The 25,727-nt window shown below is 49.1% G+C and overlaps 2 protein-coding genes across 3 annotated transcripts; both read left to right on the forward strand.

Moving 5' to 3' along the window:
* The first annotated feature begins 4,156 nt into the window (after window positions 1–4,156).
* Window positions 4,157–11,395, forward strand: SERPINE1 (serpin family E member 1). Its single transcript, XM_019752824.2, has 9 exons — window positions 4,157–4,285; window positions 4,611–4,882; window positions 5,493–5,726; window positions 6,267–6,461; window positions 7,061–7,259; window positions 8,411–8,511; window positions 8,626–8,712; window positions 9,284–9,367; window positions 9,690–11,395. The coding sequence occupies exons 2-9, from the start codon at window positions 4,612–4,614 to the stop codon at window positions 9,725–9,727; spliced, it is 1,209 nt and encodes a 402-aa protein (XP_019608383.2). The 5' UTR covers window positions 4,157–4,285; window position 4,611; the 3' UTR covers window positions 9,728–11,395.
* A 6,689-nt stretch (window positions 11,396–18,084) lies between these two features.
* On the forward strand, window positions 18,085–25,137 carry AP1S1 (adaptor related protein complex 1 subunit sigma 1). Of its 2 annotated transcripts, none has more exons than XM_019752815.2 (5): window positions 18,085–18,212; window positions 20,035–20,213; window positions 21,870–21,978; window positions 22,954–23,091; window positions 24,378–25,137. In XM_019752815.2, the coding sequence occupies exons 1-5, from the start codon at window positions 18,210–18,212 to the stop codon at window positions 24,423–24,425; spliced, it is 477 nt and encodes a 158-aa protein (XP_019608374.1). In that variant the 5' UTR covers window positions 18,085–18,209; the 3' UTR covers window positions 24,426–25,137. The 2 variants fall into 2 exon arrangements, with proteins under 2 accessions (XP_019608374.1, XP_074184469.1); XM_074328368.1 differs by lacking the exon at window positions 18,085–18,212 and adding an exon at window positions 18,689–18,711.
* Window positions 25,138–25,727: the final 590 nt, after the last annotated feature.

The raw sequence follows: 25,727 nt of genomic DNA on the forward strand, positions 1-25,727 counted from the left end.
CTATCTTTACCTGTTGGTAAAACAAGCCCCACTCCCCCAACTTCCTTATGCTGAAGGGATCAGGGCATGTGTCAAATGTCAGTGGGGGTCCCCCTGTGACCCTTACTGGGATCTAAAACCTGCGAAGTTGGCCAATGGGAGCATGTCAGGACCGGGGTGGAAGCAGGAAGATCTGGCCTGAAATGGACAGGAGGGGCTGGTAGCCATTCTTCTGATAACCAGCCAATCCATTTCCCACGCATTTCATCCACTCCACTAGCTGCCAAGGGAAGTAAAAAAGGATTGCCTAAAACAAGGAGCTTGCGTTGTACCAAAATTGACATCTCAAGCCGCCCAGGTTCCTGGCCTGGCTCTGCCCCAACCAAGAGTGGCCGCCCCTTAGTGAGAGCCTAGAATATGCTAGACATCGACAGGCAATATTTCATTTACCCCTGACAGCAACCTGAAGGATGGAAATCATTATCTACCTATCTGTAAGTTCCTATCGACATACCTATCTACAAATAAAAAAACTGAGGCTCACAAAAGTTTTGCCTGCAGACACATAACCAGCTGAGTGTCAGACCCCTGACCAGGCCGGTCTGGCTGCTCCAATGAGCACTATTCTCCCATTTGCTGTATGTCACTGTGTGACCTCAAACACATGATGCAGCCTCTCTGGACCTCAGGACTCTCACCTGCAAATTCAAAGCTGGATTAAGTGGTTCTTGGAGCCTCCCCCCTCCTCCGACCCTGAAATTCTAGATATAAATGGAGAAAAAAGCAACTGTGGAAAACAAGGGCTACCTTGGGGAGATGCAGATTTTAGTGTTACGGGAGTTTCAGGAACGGTGGCTGGTGGGGGCGGAGAAGACAGAAAGGAGAGGGGCTATGGAGGCACAGGAGAGGGAAATCAGGCCTGGCAGCAGTGTGAGGAAGGACCCGACAGGCTGAGGCAGCCCCATTGCTGTCAGGCTGTCCCAGGACATGAGCTGGAGGCTGAGACACACAGCCTTCGCCCAGCTCACTCCTCCGAGAAGGCCAGTGAGCCTAGCCCAAACACGGACTATTTTTGGCAGTTATGTTGTTTAGAGAGCAGGTCAGAAATAGTGCTGTGAGTTAGTAGGACTGGTCCTTTTCCCACCCCCGGCTCTCCCAGTGAAATCACCAGGAATCAGAAGGCCTGCTCCAACATTCCGGGAGCCTGTGTAACTGACAGGAGGCAGCACTCTCCTTCCCACAGGAAGGCGTGGAGCAGAATATTTGACTGTAAAAGGGATTCTGGAAGAGGAGAGGAGAAGGAAAGAGGGACTGAGTCATAGAGAACAGAAAAGAGAGAGTGGGAAAATGGGGAGAGAGCTCACGTGGCCAAGACTTGAGGAGACCTGGGGAAGGAATGGGAAATAATCCAATAGAGGGAGGGTTGAACAGAGGAGATCAACAAAGGGAAAGTGTAAAAGAGGGTGAATGGCTGGTGTTGGGAGAGCAAAGAGGAAGGGCCAAGGGCGCAAGAGGGCAGCTGGAGGGCAGGAGGTGAAGGGCTGGAGGTTGAGACCAGCGGCGCCAAACTGAACCAGGGCTCATGGGGCGTGGGGGTGTTGAGGGAGACAGTCACGGGAAGTGTGATTCTGGTCTGGTCACGAACCACCTGCTGAGAGCCAGATGAAACATCTTTCCCCGTTGGCTGGAAGCGGAACTTCCCCCAGAAATCCACAGCCTTGTAACTCACCCTCTTATCTCTGACTGTACGGGAATCAGGGATCCAACTATTACAACACAGGGACTTTTCTCATTCTGTCCGTTTGACCCCTTACAAAAGAGCCAAGGCTTCAAAGAGGTGATTGGGTCAAGTCTGTTACTTTGGGGTTCAGTGAAAGGAGAGAAAGTGACAGTCCCTTGAGTCAGGCTAGATTCTGAGAAAGGCATTATGGGGAGGTCTTATGGGGAACAGCAGGTGGTCGGGCAGTACCTGACGTGTGGAAAGTCTCCAGAGGGCAGATGGGGGGTGGCAAGGCCATTTTACAGACACGAAGGAGCGGCAGGGGCCAAGGTCAAGTCTAGGTTTAGAACATGTAGTGGCCTCAGCCAACTCATCAGAAACTCTGGGACCCAGTTCCACTAGGCTTTGCCTCAGTTTCTAACACACACCCACCAGATGCCTCCAAGTCCCTTCCAGTTTGGGGACAAACCCCTTAGTAAGTCAGCCCTTTCTGTTTCCAAAGTACAGCGCCCCTTCTCTCCCCCCGCAGGACACAGAGCTGCTCCCAGGCTCCTGTGCCTGAGGATGGACAGTCTTTTCCGGAACAGCATCAGGAGCATCTTTCAGGTCCAGGAGCGGGGACAGAATTGGTCACTCTCCTGGCAGGGCCCAGACCATCCACAGAAAACAGCAGGAGCTTTTACGGCTGAGGCCTGGCAAGGCAAGGGACAAGGGCCCCTGGAATAAGAGATGGAGCAAGAGGAGGAGGCCCAGCGAAGGCGGCTGAAGAGGCCGGGCAGTGAGGTGATTCAAAGGAGCTGCTTCAGGACACTGCTCTTCTAACTTGGGACTTGGCACTCCCAACCCAGACTCCCAGGTCCCTGTCTCCCTCTGATCCCCAAAGGTGGAAGGCAAGGCTTTGGGGGCATTTCTGCGGGTAGGACACGGGTGGGGGGGGCTGGACTTCTGTCCTCTCCACCCAAGAGAAGTAAGGGATAACCACTTCCTCCTCACAGCTAACTACTCTCTCAGGGACTCCAAACCACAACCAAGAAAAGGAAAAGGAATAAACAAGAAGCAACTAAATGGGAACAGTCCTGTAATGGGTTGGTGATCTTAACTTTCCAACCGAGGTTGCTCTTTGTTCCCTGCCACCCTGCATGCCCACCTGACTCCCAGGGGCAACAGAGAAAACAAAGGCGGAGGAAGAATAAACTTAGGAAAGCCATCCAGCTGTGGTTGCCCTTGGTGTCTGTTTACTGAAAAATCCAAAACAAATATCCCGACACTTCCACCCACTTAAACTTCCTGTGAATCTGCTATCGCTGTCTCCATGGAAACTCCCAGTTGAACCCCACGACCTACACAAAGTATGACAGTGTGTGTACCCCCAGGTCAAGTGCAGGACCCCATGGCACCCAACCCCTCTGTCCAAAACATCCAGGTCACATAGCCAAGGGTGCCTGACCCCCCCGGCCAGGCCCCCAAATGCACTTGTATGATCCCATACACTTGCCTCCAGCCAATTTCTATTCTCTGTAGAATTCTTGGGTCACTCTTCCACTTCTAACCCAATGCCCTAGGAACTGACACCCTCACCTCTATCCCTACTTCCGCTGCTCCAGCCCTGCAAGTGTCTGCATCTGGAGGAAAAGGATAAGGTTGAATTTTCCCCAGTCACAGCAGGCAGCTCAGAGAAACAAAACTTACATGTTGGGCTCCTAATTCCTTGGCAAGAATTTACTCCAGTAACCCCTGGTCCTTTTCAACCTCCACCACCCCACCCAGCACACCTCAAACCCCTGCCAAACAGGGCTGTTGACACAAAAGAGAGCCCTCAGGGGCACCTCAAGAGTCTGGACACATGGGGGAGTCAGCCATGCATCATCCGACACTCGGAAGTAAAGAGGGAAAGACAGGAGTCCTTTGCCAGGCTCATGTCCTAGACAGTCAAAACCCAGACGATCACATGGCACGCTCCGTGCCCTGTGGCCGCTGGGATGTGGCCAAGAGGAGGGAGGGGCATTCTGCTCAGGTTGGCCAGCACATGGGCTGGACAGCGCTGGCAGACAAAAGTCCACAGGATCATTAGCTTCCTTGATAACTTGTGATGATCCATTTCTCCAAAGGAAAAGGAGAAAATACGAACTGTTCTTCCCCAAGCTGAGCACAGGGGAAGGTAATCCCAAACACTGGGCATTTGGGGCCATCTGGCACTGCTGGGGGTCAGGCTGGCATAACATCCAAAGAGAGAGGGACACAGGCGGAGGGCAGCCAAATCAGGGAAAGTCCTCGTACCTAGGCAACTGAGTTTTGCTCAGTTCTTCCTGAGCCATCTCTCACACGTACACACAGACACACACACAGCACGCACACACATGCCTCAGCAAGCCAGACTTCCAGGGCCAGAAAGTGGGTGGGGCTGAGCCATGAGTTAATCTATTTCCTGCCCACTTCTGGTATAAAGGGAGGCAGCAGGCTCCTTAACGGCACAGCTGCATCTGGCTGCAGGGTCCAGGACACTGTCAAGAGAGACACACCCCCTGTCCAGCAGCAGAATCAGCAGCAGGACAAACTGCCAGTCGCAAGGCACTCTGAGAACTTCAGGTAAGAGAAAAACAAACTCTCCATCTCTTGTCTCGGGTGAAGGTGGAGAATGCCCTTTCGCGGAATTTCCTCTGTCCCAGAGCCCCACTTTCCTTCTGCCTATCCCCAGCCCCCAGACCTGCAGCCCTAAGTTGACGCCGCGGTAGCAGTGACTGCAGAATCTGAAGCCATTGTGGTTTCTTAATGAGCCTTGGCCTCGTGTTTATTTATCACCTGCCAGTGGCAAACACAGGAAGCCTGGCCCCTGGCTGGGGTATGGTCTCCCCACCCCACTCGCCATCCTTCTAGAACCATCCCTCATCAGCTCTTTCCCCCCTTGCTCTAGGATGCAGATGTCTCCAGTCTTTGCCTGCCTAGCCCTGGGCCTGGCTCTCCTCTTCGGTGGAGGGTCCGCATCGTACCATCGCCAGTCTCAGGTGGCCCAACTGGCAACAGACTTTGGAGTGAAGGTGTTTCAGCAGGTGGCACAGGTGTCCAAGGACCGCAATGTGGTTTTCTCACCCTATGGGGTGGCCTCAGTCCTGGCCATGCTGCAGCTGACAACAAGAGGAGAAACCAGGCAGCAGATCCAAGAGGCAATGCAATTCAAGATTGAAGGTAAGAGGTGCGGCAGAGTAGCAGGCAGGCACTCATGCTGCCTCCACAGAGCTAGGGTATAACCAGCCAGAAGCGGAGGAAAGGTCTGACTCCAGCTTGGCGAGCCAGCTCCTGTGCTGCCATGCCACAGGGACCAACACATTTTTAGTCACAAGGTGCACAGGCCAGTGTATTTGGTGTAAAATAACCGTGCTCACCACTTAGTAACTGTATAACCTTAATCCCTCTGAAGCTCAGTTTCCTCATCTACAGAATGGGGATGAAAAAAGTACCTATGGTAGAGGGCTGCTGTAGGGATTAAATAGAATTGCACATATGAAATGTTTAGCATAGCTATTACTATTATTATGAGAAGAAATGTAGGGTTCAAAGCTTAAAAACAGAGAAAAATATTCTAACGCAAAGAAAGGATTAAGACCTGAGATTGTTGAGGAAAAGAGGGAGATGCAGAAGGGATTACGGTTTGGAATAAAATCTCCCTCCAGAGACTCCTGGGGGAGAAGTGCTCCGTTCATGAGGGCAGGGTAAGGCGTCTCATGGGGAAAGATGGCCCGACTGGGAATCCTTGGCTGAACATGAACCTGACGTATCCTTTCCTCCCTCGGCACAGAGAAGGGCATGGCCCCTGCCCTCCGTCAACTGTACAAGGAGCTCGTGGGACCCTGGAACAAGGATGAGATCAGCATCGCCGATGCCATCTTTGTCCAGCGGGATCTGAAGCTGGTCCAAGGCTTCATGCCTCACTTCTTCAGGCTGTTCCGGACCACAGTCAAGCAAGTGGACTTTTCAGAGCTAGAGAGAGCCAGGTTCATCGTTAATGACTGGGTGAAGAGATACACGAAAGGTGAGCAACAGGCAGAGAAAGGAGGCCCATCCCAAGGCCTGCCAAAAAGGGTGACTTGGAAACAAATCCCAATATCCTAACCTCTCCCTTTCAGCACTCTCTTCTCTGTAGACAGAAGGTCAAGTGCTTGAAGAATCAGTGTCATATTTTTCAGAATTAGGCCTTCTTGTGAACCAGCTCTAAAGGCATCCCCCAAAAGTGCTGTGAGATTTCATGAGAACAGTTATAACCATGACGAGGAGCACGCACAACCCTTCAAGACTGCAGCTTAGGGAGCAAAGTAAAGGGAGACTAAAGTTTCCAGGCCTGATCCTGGGCAGGACCTCAGGCCCAGGAAGTGTGGTCAGCTGGGAGGTTTTCTGAGACCCTTAGGAAGATGGAACGGGTTGAAAATAGCTAGATTGGTTCACCTAAACCCCCAGGCTATTTTATGACTGGATGGCTTCAACAGAAACACACCCATTAGAGGTCTGGGAGCTGAAGGAACTATCTAAGAGGATTGAAAAACACCTAGCCCCTGATCACCTGGTTTTCCCATAGGCATGATCAGTGACATACTTGGCAAAGGGGCCGTGGACCAGCTGACGCGCCTGGTGCTGGTGAATGCCCTCTACTTCAACGGCCACTGGAAGACACCCTTCCCAGAGTCGGGCACCCACCACCGCCTCTTCCACAAGTCCGATGGCAGCACAGTCTCCGTGCCCATGATGGCTCAGACCAACAAGTTCAACTACAGTAAGTGCAAGACTCCCTCCCCCAAGTCCCACACCTACTGGCTCTCATCCCCGGGTGTTCCCATCGAAGGGAGGAGAAATCCTAGAACACAGCCCAGCTGTAACAAAGACTCCCTGAGGAGGAGACACCAGGATAACTGGAGCAGCAGAAAGTAGCTTTATCTCACGCAAGATGAAGCTGAAATCCAGCAATTCCCTCAGGCCCACATTTGACCACTTGAACCCTTGCTCTCATCCTCATATGTTTCTAGTGCGGTTACCTGGGGCCTACAAATCCTGCTGGGGGAAGGAAGGGCAATGTCAAAGTTGAGATTAAAGAGATGAAGACTGGCATAGTGACTGGGTTTTAGGGAGACAGGAGTGAAGGTAAAGAAGGCCAGAAAGAGACGAGAAACCAGAAGACACTGAATTGGCAGAAAAGAAGGAATGGGAAAGAAAACATTGAATGGGAGAGCAGTGGGTGTGGGAGCCTCAAAAGCCAGAATGGAGAGCTGGCTTCCAGCATGCAGGAGATAGGAGAATTAGTTGAAAACCCAGTGATAGGTTAGAATCAACAAGAACTGGAGCCATTTTTAATGTGCCATCTTGGTGTCTTCACAGCTGAGTTTTCTACCCCTGGTGGCCATTACTACGACATCCTGGAATTGCCCTACCACGGGGACACACTCAGCATGTTCATTGCTGCTCCCTATGAAAAAGAGGTGCCTCTCTCTGCCCTCACCAACATTCTGGATGCCCAGCTCATCAGCCAGTGGAAAGGGAATATGACCCGTCTGCCCCGCGTCCTGGTTCTGCCCAAGTAAGCCACCCCTTGCTCTCGCCACACTTGGCAATGCCCTAATCAATCCTCTCTATCTCCCGCCTCCCCTGTCTCCTAAAGGCACCACTCCCATGTTGAGTTTCCCAAATATGATGTTTGCATGGCAGGGCCATGTGTGGGAGGCTGATGGAAAACACTCTGGCCTGGCTTTGATTAAGATTACTCTAATGATCCCTCCTCCCGTTCCTGCTGGAGGGCAAGGAGTTTTCTAGACCATGCCCTCACACATGCCACACTCAGAATATCCAGCAAAAGCCAGCCAAAGGAAGAGCTAGAGAAATGATGGAGGTGGGGGGCTAAATCTGCCTTCACCCTTTTATTAATGTCCCTCACTCCCACCTCCATCTCCTTAAGTTAATATCAAAATGATGGGGACAAAAGGAATCATTTCTGCAGACGGAGTGGCCAGAACTACAGCTTCTAGCTTGCTTCCAATAAAGCAGATTTTTAAAATCCTTCTGCAGAAGCAAAGAGAGTGGAGAAGGCTGAGGCTGCGTAGTTCCAGAGTTGTAGGGAAACCTCCACCGTGCTTACCCCAAATTTCCAGATACTATAATGCCAGGCCCTGAGAAAACTTAGTTGGTTATCTCTCTCTCCTCTCTCCTCCCTCCTCCCTCCTCCCTCCTCTCTCCTCCCTCCTCCCTCCTCCCTCCTCTCCCTCCTCTCTCTCTCTTTCTCTCTCTCTCTCTCTCTCCCCCCAAACTTGAGGTAATTAGTTGTGCCCTGAGGGGAAGCAGAGAACACCCCAAAGCCTCGCTGCTTGAGTCCTCTTCAGAGTTCGCTCTCAGAAACACAATCTACAGACCAGATTTTTGTTCAAATAGCCTTGCAGGAGAATTTGCCCTTGGCCCCCCAGCCAGAATGAATAAACTACTGCCTTATTTGAGGAAAGTAATTAGTCATAGTTTCCAGGGGGTTGGGAGATTGCAGAATAATGTTCATTAATAGAAGCTCCAGCAAGGAGAGAGAGCTTGTAAACAGATTTGAAACAACAAGCCTTCCTCTTCTACTTTCATATCAGTTCCCATCCTATCAGGATGCTGGGGTGATACCTGGTAGGGGACTAGGAGAGGTGGTGGTAGTGGCCAGAGGTGGCCTGAGCTTGAGCTGTTTCCTGCTCCTGTCTACAGGTTCTCCCTGGAGAGTGAAGTTGACCTCAGGACGCCCCTGGAGAACTTGGGGATGACAGACATGTTTAGTCCAAGCCAGGCAGACTTCTCGAGTTTTTCAGGTAAGAGATTTCCATTCACTTTGTTATCCTGGTGGACTGAGGGACCCCTAAGAGGACAAAGGAGCTTTGCCCTGAGAACCATGGCTGATCTACTTTTGCATCCACCTGTTTCAGATCAAGAGTCTCTCTACGTATCGCAGGCACTACAAAAAGTGAAGATCAAGGTGAATGAGAGAGGCACAGTGGCGTCTTCCTCTACAGGTGAGTCAGGCTCAGGTGAGGCCTGGTGAGTCTCAGCCCAAGGCTTCTAGAAAGGGCTATTATAGCACCCAAACCCGAGAAGTCTCTCTGCCCTGCTCCACCAGGCCTTTCCCAGAAGAGCAGCACTTCCTGTGAGGAGAGCATCACCACCCTTTCCCCATTAGTGTTTCTCAGCCTAGAAAATGGACCCACTTCTCCTGGGACCCTGTTCCCTCACCCCATGGCTCCTGAGGTCCCCTGAATGTGAAGGGCCGCCTAAAGGAAAGCCTGGGTTATTCTCCCAGTGGCTAGTCAACTTAAGGAACTTGCTTATCAATAGCCCTAAAAGGGTTTAGATATAGGTGTTTGTAGATCATGTTTGTAGATCGTGACCAAACTCCTGGAGGAAATCAGGCCTGAGGCCTTCCCTGAACTTTGAAGGTTCAGGTCCAGTGGAACAACAGAGCCTCCGAAAAATTGCCCCCAAGTGCTGCTGCCAGACAGAAGGCTGATGTCAATGGAACACCTGTGATCAACCCAGGCACCAGTGCCGATGTCCCTCTATCCTAAGACATTGTCTCTTGTCTTCCAGCCATTGTCATCTCAGCCCGAATGGCCCCTGAGGAGATCATCATGGACAGACCCTTCCTCTTTGTGGTGCGACACAACCCCACAGGTGAGCCCACGGCCCACGAGATAGTCAGCCCCTTCTACCAACTCTCCTTGTTTGGGGCACCAGTGCAGACAGGTGTAGACACCCCCTCTTACCCCAGGACTCTAGGCAAGGAATCCATAACTTGGTTCCATTTTCTCTCCTCAAAAGCAGTGCTCAGTCACAGAGTGCTGTGCCAGGACCTCGGTCCTAGTTTAGTCACTAAAGCAGCTGTCACTCGACATCTCACTCATCTTCTCACATCTCAGTTCATCCATAAACTGTGAGCTTGGTGAGCTATGCCATTCCTTCCGCTTCTCATCTCCCATGATGCTTCCGTCCTCAGGAACGGTCCTTTTCATGGGCCAAGTGATGGAACCCTGACCATGGGAAAAGAAGCCCTCATCTGGGACAGAACTGGAGGTGCATCAGAGAAGAAGAAACTCTGAAGAAAAGAACTTTTATTTTAATCAATCTTTCTGAGGAAAGAGAAGACATTTACTTTTTTCTTTTTATGGTAAATCTGCCTCCTAGACCTCAGCCTCTCCCAGGGGTGGGAAAGAGGACCTTTCAGTAAAACTGCTCGGTGGAGACCCTGGGAGAGACCTCCAAAGCACAGCTCCCTGAAGGTCTCCAAACCGGACTGTAAAACTCTCAGAGCCACTTGTGCAGCTGCTTCTGCCCATCGCTGTGCCTGTTTGGCACTTCAGACCTGGATTCCCACTGAGGCCCTGGCAGGATGGCACCACAAGTCTTACAGGAGCTTTTGTGCACTTGGTAGAAACTATTTGTGTTCTAGTCACGTTGCCATTACTCTTGCACTGTCTGCCACTGCTGAGGCTGGCGGCAGGCCAGAGAAGGTCAATGGAAGAAACACCCTTTCACTGCAAGGTCCATCCTTCCCCAGCTCAGAGGTACTGCGGCCTGGCAGAGCAACTGCCCACCCAGTACGGAGACCCACCCTGGCCTGGCCGTCTCCCTCCCCAGAAACAGTGAGCATATATTATTTTGGAGTGTAGGTGACTTGTTTACTCATAGAAGCAGGTTTCTGCTTCCCACAAACTTTATGTTACAGGAATAGAGGAAGAAAGGTGAGATGTATGCCTGGTTCTTGGCTCCAATCTCCTGGCGGAGAGGATGGGATGCCAGGGGCGTGCCTGAATATTTATCACATCCTTGTGTGCTTGTTAGAGAAAAAGAGGACTATCAAGAAAAGCCTATTATTTAAACTTGCTTGTAGTGTTTCTTTGTGGTTTGTGTCATTGCATCTCAGGAGTCTGGCCACTTAACTGCCGTAACCCTCTGAGTGGCAAGCATGAGGGGCTCACACTGCCACCTTGTGGCTGCCCGAACCCCACTGCTTCTCTCTTTTCCTTACCTCTCCATGTGATGGATTAGGACCCCTGCCAAGGTTATCCGACTTCAGTCTACTTTCGACCAAAAGGATGTGGTGGGTGAGACTAGAGCAAAGACAGAATGGTTTCCAATTTTTCCAATATGTTTAGAAGTAGGAACAAGGGGCTGCACGACCGAGGGGGACAGAATTTTCCCCCAATTATAGGTGACTCACAGCTGCACTGGTGACTCACTTCAATGTGTCATTTCCGCTGCTATGTGTGAGCAGTGGACACGAGGGGGGGGGGCGGGAGAGAAAGAGAGAGAGAGGGAGAGAGAGAAAGAGAATAAGACAGACAGCAAACTTGGGCTCAATTACCCTAGTTAGATAGTCTTTCTGAAAACCAACTAGCTAAGAGGTATGGCAGGAAGGCCAATTTATTGAAGACTTGCTCATAGATGTCAAATGTATGTAATCTAATAGGACTCTAATCACCCCACCACGCTCCTCAGTGACAACAATCTTTGTGTTTTTTCCTATGTTCATTATACACTGGACAGTCACAGCCACACACAGTACTCACAAGGATACCCAGGTGTGGGGTCCAATGTTCTTGAAATTGTGTTGAATTATATGCTTTTTTACTCCTGACACATAAACAAGTAAAAGTGTTTTTTAAAAAAATAAAGAATAAAGAAAAAGAATATTCCCAAACAGTCCCTGCCTTTACTTTCTACGTTTCACACAGTACAAAATCAAAATTCTGTCAGTTCCTAGCCCTTTTGGGTGAAAGGAATCTTTAGGAAACCTCCCCGCGTGGGAGCAGGCACGTTAACCTGCCACGTCAAGTCCAGAGGATGGTCTGCGGGGCTCGGTGAGAAGGCCCCGAGGACACGACGGGCGTGATTCTCCCCCTGGGCATCATCCTCAAAAAGGGAAGAGGGTTCCCCCAAACACCTTCCACCCCCCAGAGAAGTCTGCTCACACCCACGGTCCCTAGAAGTTCCCATCTTCGTTCATGCCATTTTCTTCTACCGCCAGGTGCCCCCCCGCCGCACCCTACCCCACTCCCCATTTCTCAAAATCCAGACTAAATCCACGTCCTCCACCTAGCATTCCCATGGATCCACTCAACATTATCACTGTCCGCTTGGCATTTACCGATTTTTCCTTTTCCTGGTGTGTAACAGCGCTTGTGTTCATGTGTGCTCTTTAACGCTGAGTGTGCATGTCCCCACCCCCATCTACATATCAGGTTCCTTGAAAACAAGGCTCTTTTGTTACACACACTCTTCGCATCCTCCTTAAAATGGCACCCTAAAAAGTCTTATTCTCTTCCTCTCGTGTCTTGAAGGCTCTTTCCAGAAGACATATGTCCCCCAATTAGTTTCTGTTCATATATTCAAACATAAGTTTTAAACTGAAAAAATACCAAGAACTGTCAAAACTGTGTGCCATCCAGTTCCAGGGCCATCAAGACAGGATTGTAGACCCAGCCCCCGGAAACCTAGGTCATAAGTTAACAAGAAGTAATTATCATGTGGGAGGTCTTGGTCAAAACAGTCTCATAGTTAAGAGGTAGTGAGTTCCGATCAGGATGTAAATCCAGACAGAGCACTCAGTGATTTACTCACCCCCCATCCTCCAGCAGGTACTAACGGGTGTCTCACAGCACTTTCTAGTTCTGTCTCCCTCTCGAGGACCATCAGTGGCTTACTTGGGTGCCTCCAATGTGATGAACTAGACATTGTGGTTGTTCGATGCCTCCTCCTAATGGATTCCTCTTTAGATTTGCCTTCTTCAAGCTTTCTCTTTGCCCATGAAGCTGATGTAGTCAGAGGGCCCTGAAGCCCATTCAAGCCTGCAAGGAAGATCTTCCTCTCCCCTCAGAAAGCCAGGGGGAACCAGGGCAGGACCCAGAGGAAAGGAGGCCCAGAATGGGTGGCTCACTAAAGCGACTCTCAGCTTTAGAGAGAGATGCTCTCTTTTAACCTCAGTGAATTTTTCATCTTTCCTTTCCTGTGCAACTGACAAGCTTTGGAGGACCAAGATATGGTTGTAGAACTAGAGAAAAAAAGCCATAGAGGCCATTTGGCTTGCTTCCAGCTGGCTTAGACCAGAGATACAAAAATTAGATGTGGCCTGATCCAATTCACAAGATACTTTTCCGCTGAAATTTGTGGCCAGAACTTCAGCTGGTACTAAAACATTCCTCTTTCTACATCTCCTTCCTCTTGTACAGATCCGCCTTTGGGCTCATGGGCATAACTGGGTCATGAAGGCAACAGTCTAAGAACGCAGGGATACCAAGACCCAGATATATCTTTCATCCGCCTTACACCCCGAAAATATGAACAATTTCAGGCACTGCACTAGTTATTGAGGAGTTACCTATATTTGCTTAGAAACCAAAAGAGCCTCATTTTCCCACAAGATGCCTCGAAAAGCAGAGCAAGTTAGCCTTAATTCTGCACTGCACAGTTCAAAAACTGTCCATACCTGCTGAGACAGCTTCGAAGAAAAGAATTCTTCAGAAGACCTCATCACCGCAGAGGGCATGCTCCAGAAAGTGTCCCATTTAACAGAGCCCCCTGCTTTTCTGATATTTTCCGGACAAAGACAATGGTGCAGCCTCACAGTGTGAAGCCAGCCCAGCCCTGCTTGGCTTTGCCTGGGCCCCCTCCTTGGCCCTTCCGTGTCTCTTCCTCTCTCTGTTTCTTTAGAGATGAAAAACCAAAAAGACCTGCTTCTAGCATCACTACGGCAGATTTCCTGTAAACCTCACACAGTGGAATTATTTATCTGCCTGCCCACACATAGGCAATAAGTATGAATTTTGTAAATCCCTCAATGGTTAGAAAAGAAAAAAGAAAAGAAAAGAAGAGAAAAGGAAAGAAAAGAAACGAAACGAAACAAAAAGAAAAGGAAAGGAAAGAAAAGAGAAATTTCATCGGAGTGAAACTTGTCAGGGAGACACCATCCATTTTCCAAACCATTTTTACGGTGATTGATTTCTCAAGTAAGTTTTGTTGTACTAATGGTAGCAATTACGGAGCGATAAGGAAACTAAGACAGAGAGGTTGAGTAACTTGCAGCCGTTGTTGTTACTTAGAGCCAGGCAGTTGGGCATCTCTGTGTTCCTCACCACCACACCCTATCCATACGCCTTCCCGCCTTCCCGATGGCCTCTGTGAATACGTCTCCATGAACACACAGCAGGGCTCAGTCGCAGTCGGGAGCAAAGGTCCTGCCCTCAGGTGCCAGTCACCAGCGTGTTGTGCATTTACACCTTTGCCTTACCAGCCTGAACACCAGCGAGCTGAATGTAGCCTTTGATCCCCTAGCCACCAGATGTCGCTTTGACTCCAGTGGAAAGCTCTTCTTGGAAGCAAAGCAGCTGTGGCTTTAACCAAAATCTTGCCAAGCATTCAGATCCATTCAATTTAACAAGTATTTATTTAAAAGCTTAACTTTATCTTGGGTGTTGTGAAGCAGTTTAAAAAAAGTGTACGTGATGTTTCTGACTACTGAGCACCTAAGGACAACAGACACCAAAAAGCTGAAACACTACGTGAGTCACTGCACAAATGATTGAAAGGAACATTGTAGAAATGATCACCATTGAGCATAATGGCTCATCAGGAGCGGCTGCTTGATTGAAACGTAAAGGATGAGTAAGATAAATTTAGGTCCATGGGGAGGAAATTTATTAATGTCCATGGCAGGGCACTGACAGAAAACAGTGTGAACAAAATCATAAAGTAAAAATAATAGCAAGTTAGGTTCAAGGAACACACTTGAGGATCAAATCCCAAGTCGCCAGTTTGGTTAGTGGACTGCTGCCTTACTCTTCTGATAGCACAGCCAGAGGGAGTTGTCTCTCCCTCTCTTCCATATACCCTCTTCTAGTCTGGTCAGGCAAGTCTTGTCAGTGCCCCTTGAATAAGCCATGCTTTTATGTTACTGTCATGTCCCAGACAGAGAGTCCGTAAGACTAGGAAAAAGCAGTGACATTGACCACAATGGGAAAGCAAGAGATGGGATGGTTTCAGGAAAAGGTAGGAAGAAGTAACTCTTTTTGGCAAGTGAAGTTTGAGATGACAATGGAATTTTCAAATGGGGATTCATTATACATTTATTCCACAAATATCAGATGCCCACTGTGCCAGGCATGGTAGAAACAGCAAAAGAAGATAGTTTATCACCTAGCAGGAATAATAGATAGTAAACATGTACTATTAAATATGAAAGTAAAATTTAGCGTATCTTGGATAAGTAAGATTTAAATATCTAGATTTGACAACCATGTATACGATCATAAATGAAGCCAATCAACAAGCACTGCACAGGGTGTTGTGAAGAAACAAAAATTGAAGAAGACACCGTCCAATGAGGAGCTTACAATCCAGCTGGAGAGATGAGGCTGACACACACATGTGGCCAATGGGCAATATGGCATGAGTGGCACCAATGGCAGTGTCATGTCCATGGAGGGCACTAGTGTGATTTGGGGCCACTCCACTGCTACCCTAGGAATTTGATTATCTGACCCTCTGCCAGAGTCTCACTTACCCTCCATCATCCCATCCCCACCTCATTCCTTCCTGGGCCAAAGTCCTGCTGGGTGCACAGATTGGCCAAGTCCAGCAGACATGCCCATGCTATGGGTACAAAGAAAGCTGCAAAAGCCAATATCTGGACATTTTAAATGCTATGCTGGGAGACTGTTCTAGCTCCCCTAGACTCATAAGGCAGATATTCCTAAACCCTAGGAAGGGGGTTTAGAACTTGGGAGGTGAAAAAGAATGGCAAACATCTACCACAGAAAGTATTTTTAATTGTCAGGACTGCTAGGAACTTCATATAAGATCCCAATTGCTCGGTTAAAAAATATCAAAATCCAGAGGTGACTGCAAATGACATTATTAGGGAACTATGAACTATTTAATGTGCAAAAAATAGGTGCAGAGAGCATCACTAGCGGGAGAAACTCAGATCACAGACTTATAGAGATGAAGGGCTTCAGAGGCCACCTGGCCCACTCTTCTAACCACTGCAGGAATCACCTCTCAACCAGATGAGGGAAGACACCAGGAGGTGTCAGCATGGTTTGTGGGGTGACAACACAAACACCATCCGCACCTATAAGGAAGAAGCTCCCCTCTTCCATTTTGCCATTTATACAAATGGCGCCACTTTGATTCTTCTCTACTTCAATGAGTTATCAATTTCAGTTGATTGGCTCATTACAGGCATCTCTTCAATTTGTCCCTCTCCATTTCATCCTTGTGCCTGGACTCCCAAAACTGCCTCCTAGATGACCTTCTAGCCGTCCGTTTGTCTTTTCAAATTGTCCCCCACATCAGTTTAAGATTAATTTTCTTAAAACTGTTTTCCCCAAGTTATTCACTTGCCCAGACGACCATAATGACTCCCCAACTGCCAGTGAATGAAATGTGAACTCATTTGCGGACACAAGCCACAGTGGGTAACTCAGATCCTCTACATTCAGTGATCGTTAACAATGAAGAAATCCAGTCCAACATCTTCTAACTAGCTTAATTCACTTGAATTCTATGATTCTACATGAGCTAAACCCTTATTGCTAACAATTCTCTCACGAATCTTATCTTTTCTGTAGCTAGGCATACCACATTGAGACAAGGAATTCTAGCAAGTGTCAGCTTTCCCAGGAGTGTAGGAGTTTACATCTCTAGAGCTTCTAAACTTCCGCAGGCTGTTGCCTCACTCTCTGCTTTATACTCTTACCTCACCACTCATTACTTTCTTATATACAACCTCTCCTCACCCCTGTGAAAGAGAACACACCTCTTTTCACTTTGTTATGCCTTCTGCCCTTCTTACATACTCCGATTCCTTCTTTTCACTCCATAATGATTCACCCTTTCTAAATCTAACAACTTGCTTCATTGATATTATTCTTGATCTTAAAAAAAACACAACATACCACAAGATAGTTCTACCAATGTCTATGCCATTGCTAATACTAAGGTATAGGCAGAGGAGAAAGGGAAATGAAAAAAGAAAGGAAGAATAAAAAGTAGTAGGAGAAAGAAGTTGGGAAAGGGAAATAATGATAATTGCTGTCATTAGCAAGTGTTTAAAGTGTGCCAGATACTTTCTATACATCCACAGAACAACCTTGCAATGTAGGTATTTCTATCCTCATGTTTAAAATGATGAAATGGAGAGTTAAATGACTCACCTGAGGCTAGTAAGAGTCAGAGACCATATTTCATCCCTGGTGAATTAAGCCCATCCTCTTGCAACTACAGCGTATTACCTCCATACCAAAGAGTAAGAAAAGAACATAAAGCGGAGACAGGTAAGACCTTACCAACAATTGCTTCAAGTGCCACTAAAAAATAACAGCACCATTACCGTGTTTCCCCGAAAATGAGACCTAGCCGGAGAATCAGCTCTAATGCGTCTTCTGGAGCAAAAATTAATATAAGACCAGGGTCTTATATTACATTACATTATGTAAGACCCAGTCTTACATTATAGCAAAATAAGACCGGGTCTTATATTAATTTTTGCTCCAGAAGACGCATTAGAGCTGATTCTCCGGCTAGGTCTTATTTTCGGGGAAACACGGTAGTTACCAACAATTATCTAGAAATAGCCATTAAGCTTTTAGCATGACAAAGTTTAAGGTTTTCTCTTATATGCAAACTCCTTTACTTTACTATAGACACACACTGGCATACACACCACACATGCACATCCTCAGCTAAAAAGCTTGTATTACAATTTACATGCTCCTGATCTCTACACTTGTGTCTGGATTATATCCGTTCCTTTTTAGTTTTGACCCATGCTAACATTTTAAGATTCTCTTTATTTCTCCCCTTTCTCCATAATTCATGTTTCTCCCCCCTTTCCTTACATCATTTTTATATCAGCTCTTCCTTTTATCTTTTATTCTCATCTCCCTCATTACCTAAACATTTCTGTTACTTTAAGAGTGTGTTCATCTAGCAGGTAGATATCTATTTTGAGTTCTATACTTTCCTCATGTCTGCCCCCCCATCCTTTGTCTTTCAGTCTTCCTCGTCATTCCTCCTTCCCTACATCCAATTCCCACCCTGCTCCCTCTCAATCGCCCACATCCCTCTCATTAGCCCCCCCACTTCCTCACAAGCCCCAATGATCCTCCCATCCACCTCGCACCCCTTTTCCCGCCTTTTCCCCCCAAGGTTCCAAAGCGCGAGGACCTCATTGTCCTCCCCCATTCTCCATCCAGCCCACAGGACAGCCCTGTTACCATGACGACAGAGCTACTCAAAGCTGAAGTCAAGGACCTGGTTGCCATGGCTTTCGCTTTTCCGCCTCCATCCCCGCCCGCGCGCCCCGCAGCGTTGGCGCCTGCGCAGTGCTCATGTGAAGGGGCGGAACGGGGCGGAGCTTCAAGCCAGAGGGGCGGGAAGAAGGAAAAAGGATAAGAAAGGGAGTGGAGCTGGCACCTACGGTGGCCGGAGAGGGACGCGCCAAGCCGGAGGGTGCAGGATGGTAGGCTGTGCGAAAAGGGAGGGGAGGGGGAACCGAGGGGCGTGGGCTGCACCTGCGGGGGTCCTTGGGGGCCGCCGTTTGTGGGAGCCGCTATTTCTTTCTCTGTTCCTCAGAGGCCCTCACTTTCCTGGGCGGGTGGGAGAGCCGGCCTCGGAAAGAAGAGCAGCTGGAAATGGCTTTAGGGAGAAGGGGCGGGAAGAAGGCATATTAGTGGGACGAGAGGGGGCTGATTTAGGGGGTGGCTGGACCATCCCGAACCAGGGGGAGCGCACGGGTCGCGATCCAAGGCGTCTCGACCACTGCCGCAGGGAAGTCGCCCGAGGAATAGGGGCACGAGGGCCTGTTGGCAGCGGGGGGAGCGCGGGTCACACTCTGTCCCCGTGCAGTCCTGAAAGGAGTGGCTCCCGGTGGGGTTAGCCTTGTGTGGGAGGGCATAGTTTCCGGGTCCGAGGAGTGGACGTCCTGCCTCGGTTTATCCTCCGGCTCGCCTAGAGGCTGGGTGAGGTGGGGAAGCTAAGTGGGCTCGAGGTCTTGCTCTTGGGGACCCATGCTTTGGAATCCCGACTCCGTGCTCTTAGCTCTCTGCCCCCACCCCATTCTCTTTCCGGAACCCCGGCCTTCCGTCTTCCTGCCCGCCCCTACCCCCATCTTAGACGGGCACGGTTCCCTTGCGCCCCTTGTTGCCTTCCCACCACGCTAGCAGCGCTTCCCCTCCCTCAACACCGAGAAAACCTTGACTTCTGACCTTTAGCCTACTAAATTAGTACTGTTCCACACACCCAGGGATTCCAGCCCTGGTAATATCCGTGGAGAGAAGAACTGCAGGGAGAAGGCGAAAACTGCAGGGAGAAGGCGAGAACTCCAGGATGTGGCCTGGACCCCCTGGAACTGGGTAGCTGGGGACACACAGGGTATCGAGGGCTCGCCACCCCTCCCCACTCTACCCAGCTTCGGCTTTGTTCCACAGACATTCCCTAGGAGAGCCGCCTTGGATTGCTGTCCTAACTGAGGAACTGAAAGGGAAATTGGTCACCTGGTATGGGGGGGGGGGCAGTGAGCACGCAGCAAGAAGCACCATAAAAAGGAGAGAGAGGAGTATCAATGGCCAAATGTCTAAATGGCAAGGAGAGAGAAGGGTGGAATTTGGGGGTCCCAGTATTATGTGCTTACCTGAAGGATACTCCTTGGCATAGGACTGCATGGGAGGGCAGCGTGACTAGGATGGAGTGGAGAATTGCAGTAGCTTCTCCAGGGACAAAAATACCCGATTTTAGCATGGTGGTGGATAGAAGGGGCATGGAAGAAAACAGACATCTCTTTGGCATCACTTATGGGCTACTTGTTACTGTGCTAGGCACTTTACTTACTTCGGAAAAACGGTTAGGAAGCAGGAGGTCAGAGAATGATAGTAGTGCTGCCTAATGTGTTACAGTGCTTACCATGTCCCAGGCACTATTGCATATGTCAACTCATTTAATCCATCCTAACAGCTCTGTAATGTGGGTACTATTATTATCTCCATCTTACACACAAGGAAACTGAGGTTCATAGACAAAGTAATTGTCCATGGCAAATTATTTAACTAGTAGAGCCAGGATTTGAACCCAAATGGCAGACTCAGAAGCTCTGACACCGCCCCCTACCCCCCAGAAGGAAAGGTACCAGCTGGTGGGAATACCCAGAGTTGGGAGCAGTGGCTGATTTTTTAAAGAAAGTAGAAGCTGTGAGTGAAGAGTTAGATAGGATGCGGTTGGGGCTGTGTGTTTTTGAAAGAAAGAAACTCAGAGAACCAAATCTCTGCCTCTCCCCCCATACACACCAGATGCGATTCATGCTGCTGTTCAGCCGGCAGGGAAAGCTGAGGCTGCAAAAATGGTACCTGGCCACGTCAGACAAAGAGAGAAAGAAGATGGTTCGGGAGCTTATGCAGGTTGTTCTGGCTCGCAAGCCCAAGATGTGCAGCTTCCTGGAGTGGAGGGACCTCAAAGTCGTCTATAAGAGGTGACTCCCACCTACTTTCAGAGCTGCCTGGATCCTGCTTGATTGGGTCTGGCAGTGGATTTAAATGGCTGATTAGTAAGTGGCCCCTAGGGCAGGGAGAACTGGGAGCTAAGGACATCTGGAGGGCAGTGATGAACTCCAGCTTCCTTTCCTTTCCAAACTCACCTTGAGGAAAGTCTTGTTACTTGGTTTTGCTCAAGTCTGACACCTACCACGAACCTCTGTCCCAAAGTCCCTACATGTCTCTTGCTGTCTCATTTAACAGTCATAAATCCTGCGCCACTTTTATTTTTTTAAGATTTTTATTAAAATACAGCTAATGTACATCATAGTAATTCAACAGGACCCACCTGGCACTATACAGAGTTATTACCACATTACTGATTATATTCCCTGTGCTAAAGTGATCATAAGTCAGCAACCATCTGACACTGTACCGCGCTATCGCAATAGCACTGACTGTATTCCCTATGCTGTGTATTACATCCCAAGACTTGTTTGTTTTATACCTGGAACTTTAAACCTCTTATTCCCCTTTATCTTTTCCCCCCTTTTTTAAAATTTCAGTTACAATTACATTCAATATTATATTAAATTTCAGATATATAGTATCGTGGTTAGACATATAATTTACGAAGTGATCCCCCTGACTAGTACACTATACATAGTTATTACCATATTACCGACTCTATTCCCTATGCTTTGCTTTACATCCTCCTAACTATTTCATAGCTACCAGTTTGTATTTCTTAATCTCTTCAACTTTTTTCACCCTGTCCCTAACCCCCTCCCATTTATCACCCCAATAGATCTAGTACCCATCTGACACCACACATAGGTATCACGATATTATTGACGACATTCCTTATGCTACACCCTACATCCCCATGACTACTGTGTAACAACCAATTTATACTTCTTAATCCCTTCACCTTTTTCACCCAGTCCCCCAAACCCCCTCCCATCTATCTCCCTGATAAATCTAGTACCCATCTGACACCATATATAGTTATTACAATATTATTGACTATATTTCTTGTGCTATACCTACATCCCCATGACTACTGTGTAACAACCAATTTGTACTTCTTAATCCCTTCCCCTTTTTCACCTATCCTCAACCCCCCTCTCATCTGGCAACCATCAAAACGTTCTCTGTATCTATGAGTTTGTTTCTATTTCGTTTTATTTTGTTCTTTAGATTCCACTTATAAGTGAAATCATATGCCATTTGTTTTTCTCTGTCTGACTTACTACTCTCAGCACAATATCCTCTATGTCCATCCATGTTGTCGCAGATGGCAAGATTTCATTCTTTTTTATGGCAGAGTAATCCTGTGCCATTTTTCCCAACACACACATGCACACACACACACACACACTTTCCAGTCCCTTCTCTGAACAGGTGAATTAGTTGGCTCAGGCTTTTGTTGAGTCAAACTGAGCAGGTCAGATGTCAAGAGGAAAGAGCTTGGTCTTTGCCTCCTGTTTCTAAGAGGCCAAGCAAGTTACTATTTGCATGCCCTGGGGCCACCCCGCCTGTGGCCAGTAGCTACACAGATCCTGGGCTGAAAAACGGAATGAGCTCAGAATGCCTGGGTCCTGAAGCAGACCCAGTTGCCCTCCCAGCTATCTCTCATGCGTCCCTGTCCTCAGATATGCCAGCCTCTACTTCTGCTGCGCCATCGAGGGCCAAGACAATGAGCTCATCACACTGGAGCTGATCCACCGATATGTGGAGCTCCTGGACAAATACTTCGGCAGTGTAAGTCTCCCCACCCTCTCCAGTTTCCATTCTCAGCAATCCCCTTTCTTCCAAACTCGGGGCCCTTCTCTCTGCACTAGGAGTCTCAGGAGAGGTGAAGTTGGAGCAGTGAGAACAGTAATTACTGCCCCTCTTTAAGCCTTAAACTATTAGCCATGCTCACTCAGTCCAGGGGAGGAGGATGGGAACCAGAATCTGCCACTTAAGTCCATCTAGGGCTCAGCTCAGACTTCTCTCAAAAGGACAGAGACCATGTTTAGATTTTATCAGTGGTTCCTGACCTTGACTTTGCATTGGAATCTTTTGGAGAGTTTTTTTTTAAAATAGCAATGCCTGGGTCCCACCCCCAGAGATTTTGAATCAACTGATTTAGGGTGGAGCCTGGGCATTGGCAGTCAGCTCAGCTCTTAGATGGGGAATAGTAATAACTCCATAATTTGTATTCCACGTAACAATTTACCATGTGCTTTTAGATTCTCTTCTTTGCTCTTCATTGCATCCTACAAGTAGGTGTTGGTGTCTCCATTTTCAGATGAGGGAACTGAAGCTCAGAGAAATTAGATGACATATACAGCTAGGTGGTTAGCGTGGCAGAGCGCTGCTTGGAATTCCAGTCTTTTTGATCCAGAATCTCCTCCTTCCCTTCCCCACAGTACCTAGGGAAGGAGGCTAGCCCAGCTGCTGGTGGGAACAGTGCCACAGATTTTGGGGGGAAGGCAACAAGAATCACAGTCAAGAGCAACTAATATTTTATTATCACAGAGAAAGAGGCAAGAGAAGGAGAAGGAAAAGCTGAACCAAGTACTAAGGCCTATGGGTTGGGAGGCCATAGACCTGGGACAAGAACCGTAGGTGAGAGGAGTGGTCATGAAGTATATGTGGAGCTGTGTTGAGAAAAGAGGTGGGGCAGCTGGGATGCAGGTGGGGTAGGAATGCACCTCAATACCCAACTCTGCCTTCTCCCCCTCCATCCAGGTATGCGAGCTGGACATCATCTTTAACTTTGAGAAGGCCTACTTCATCTTGGATGAGTTTTTGATGGGGGGTGACGTCCAGGACACCTCCAAGAAGAGTGTGCTAAAGGCCATTGAGCAGGCTGACCTGCTACAGGAGGTAGGGGCTGGGCCAGTGAGGAGGAGGAAGAGTGCCGTGGTGGAGGGGGCCCTCCCTGCCCTGGACACCCTTCCTGCCGGCCACAGCTGCCACCTTTCTGCCTCTGCTGAGGCGGCCCCCTCCCTGTGGCGTCTGGCCCTCACGGTGCCTGGTAGGCCAGCAGGCCCTAAATCCCTGACTGCTTGGGGTAGGAGGTGAGGGTAGCAGACAGCCTACCTGAGTCAATTCTCCCATCCTTCCCCCAAGGCCCAAGGTGTCTCACCCCAGCTGAGTCCTGTGTCCCATGCTTCTCTTGGCATTTAAGGGTTATTCAGAGAATTGGAGAAGGGCACATGGTAGATGATTCTTTTCTTTCCTGGTGTCTTCTCTCCCAACTCCCCCCCACCCCGCCCTTTTTTTTATACACACATATACTCAAAATGAGCTTCTGCCACTCAGAAGCAAAAGGCTATCGGGATTTGGGGGTTGGGGTAGCTGGCACCTAGCTGTTGGTTCACCCTACCATCCAGCACCCCTGCCCTCACCCCATTACTGCCTGCCCCCTCTCTGTTGTGCCACTGCTGAGACTTGGTGCAGGAAGATGAGTCACCGGAATCTGCAGTGACGAGCAAGCTGGCCTGAGCTGGCTCTGAGGAGGGGGAGCGACGGGGGGCTTATCGCTGCAGTAGGAGAAAAAGCAGAATTGAACTTGTCACCTCACTGGCTCAGGTTCCCCTTCACACATACACACACACACACACACACACACACACACACGTGCTCTGGCACACACACACACACACACACACACACACACACACACACCCCGGTTACTAGTGCTCTGTTCAGACCCTAATGACTCATCTCTCTGCAGTCTAGTTCACCTTCCCTCAGGGACCTGATGCCAACCTCTTACTCCCCCAGCCCCTGATAAAAAGGACCCAACCATCTGCTACCCCCCATCCCTTGGAAAGCAGGGCTCCCAGCCCCCTCAGATCCTAAGGCTGAGCCCCCTGCTCACCAACCTCCTGGTTTTGTGTTCTCTGGGTAGTGGTGGACTCAACCTGGACCCCCTCCTTGCTACAGTTGGCTGGGGGGATTCCCAGGAAGCTGGGGAGCTCCCTTGAAGGGTCTCCAGCTGTTCTGGCCTCAGGCTCACATTGGCTTCTCTCTCCCTTCCCCATTTCTCTGTGTGCTTCCCCCACTCTGCCTCTGTCCTCGTGATGCTGTTGTCTTGCCCACTCACCTCCCTCATTTCTTGTCTGCCTCTCCTGGTGTCTCTGCGTCACCCTGTGTCTCTGCCCTAGGAGGATGAGTCGCCTCGAAGTGTGCTGGAGGAGATGGGTCTGGCATAGCCCCCGCCCGGGCCACATGGAGATGTGGGGAGCTGGTGGGGAGGCAGGGCACGAGCGGCCCTTTTCTGGGTCCGACTCAACTGCCCCTCCGCTGCTGCCTCACCTTCTTTTGGAGTGAGCTGTGGGCTCAGGACCCTCAAACATTCCCTCCTTCCACCCCTTACTTCCTGTTTCCCCTTTTCACACTGAAGGTTTTCAGAGCTAGGAGGCAGGAAAATGTGACCAAGACAGGGGTGCTATTTGGCTTTCATTCCCTGCCTTTGAAGAACTAATGTTACCCCAAACTTCCTTCCCTCCCTTATAACTGTAAATATATATAAATACGTCAGGTTAAAGGGAAAAGGTTTTCAGGGCTCTTCTCTTCTCCCTGCCCCATAACCTACCTCCACCCTCCCTGCAGCCAGCCAGGGCAGCTTCTCTGCCTGGAAGGGGGGCATCTGTGTAGTGTGAGGGCGGTCCTTCCCCTCATCTGCCCTTTCTCCTTAGCTGCAGTTGGGCCTGTGCCCAGTGCAGGGGGAGGAACAACATAGTTAATTTTTTTCTAACCTTGCCACTTTGAGGGGAGGGAAGGTTGGGGGAAGGGCAGGCTTCCTGGGAGATTGGGCCCTGTCCCTTACTCTGTGTTCTGGGTGAGGCAGGAGCTAAGGGGTTGGGGTGGGGAATTGTCTGACTATTTCTTTTCCTCCGAAATAAAAGGAAAAGCATTTCTGGACTTTGCCTGCCTGAGACTCTGTGAAGGAAGGCAGGGCTGCTGGGCTCAGGAAGGGAACACTGCGCATTCAACTCTTTCCCAAAACTGGGGTTGCCAGATTTAGGGTCAAAAAAAAAGAGAATACCCAGTTTAATTTGTGTGGTAATGAATAATTTTTAAGGATAAATATATCCTATGCAAATGTATCCATTGTTTTTCTGAAGTGCAAATTTAACTGGGTATCCTGTATTGGACACCCCTACCCTAAACAGATTTGCTAGTTGAATGCCTTTCTGACCAGCTCCCAGAGCTGCCTTCAGCCAGGGAGGAGAAACTTTTAGGGACGTGGTTTCACTCCTCTCAAGTTTCTTTGTGGAAGATTTCATTTGCCTGGTTTAGTTTTATTTGGGAAGGAGACTCGGGAGTTCAAGGGCATATATATCCCACCCCTATGCTTAGAAAAGGGTTGAGAAGTGGCTAAAACCATGATATTTCTGTGGCTGCCATATTTCTTGTGAACTATGTAGGACCAGGGAATTTAGGGAGCGGTTAGGGAGGTGTGTGGGTAAGGTGAAACAGGGCTGTGGGGAGCCACCAGCGCTGCCTTTGTG

This window comes from Rhinolophus sinicus, linkage group LG03 (assembly GCF_036562045.2).
Source record: "Rhinolophus sinicus isolate RSC01 linkage group LG03, ASM3656204v1, whole genome shotgun sequence".
NCBI lineage: Eukaryota > Metazoa > Chordata > Mammalia > Chiroptera > Rhinolophidae > Rhinolophus > Rhinolophus sinicus.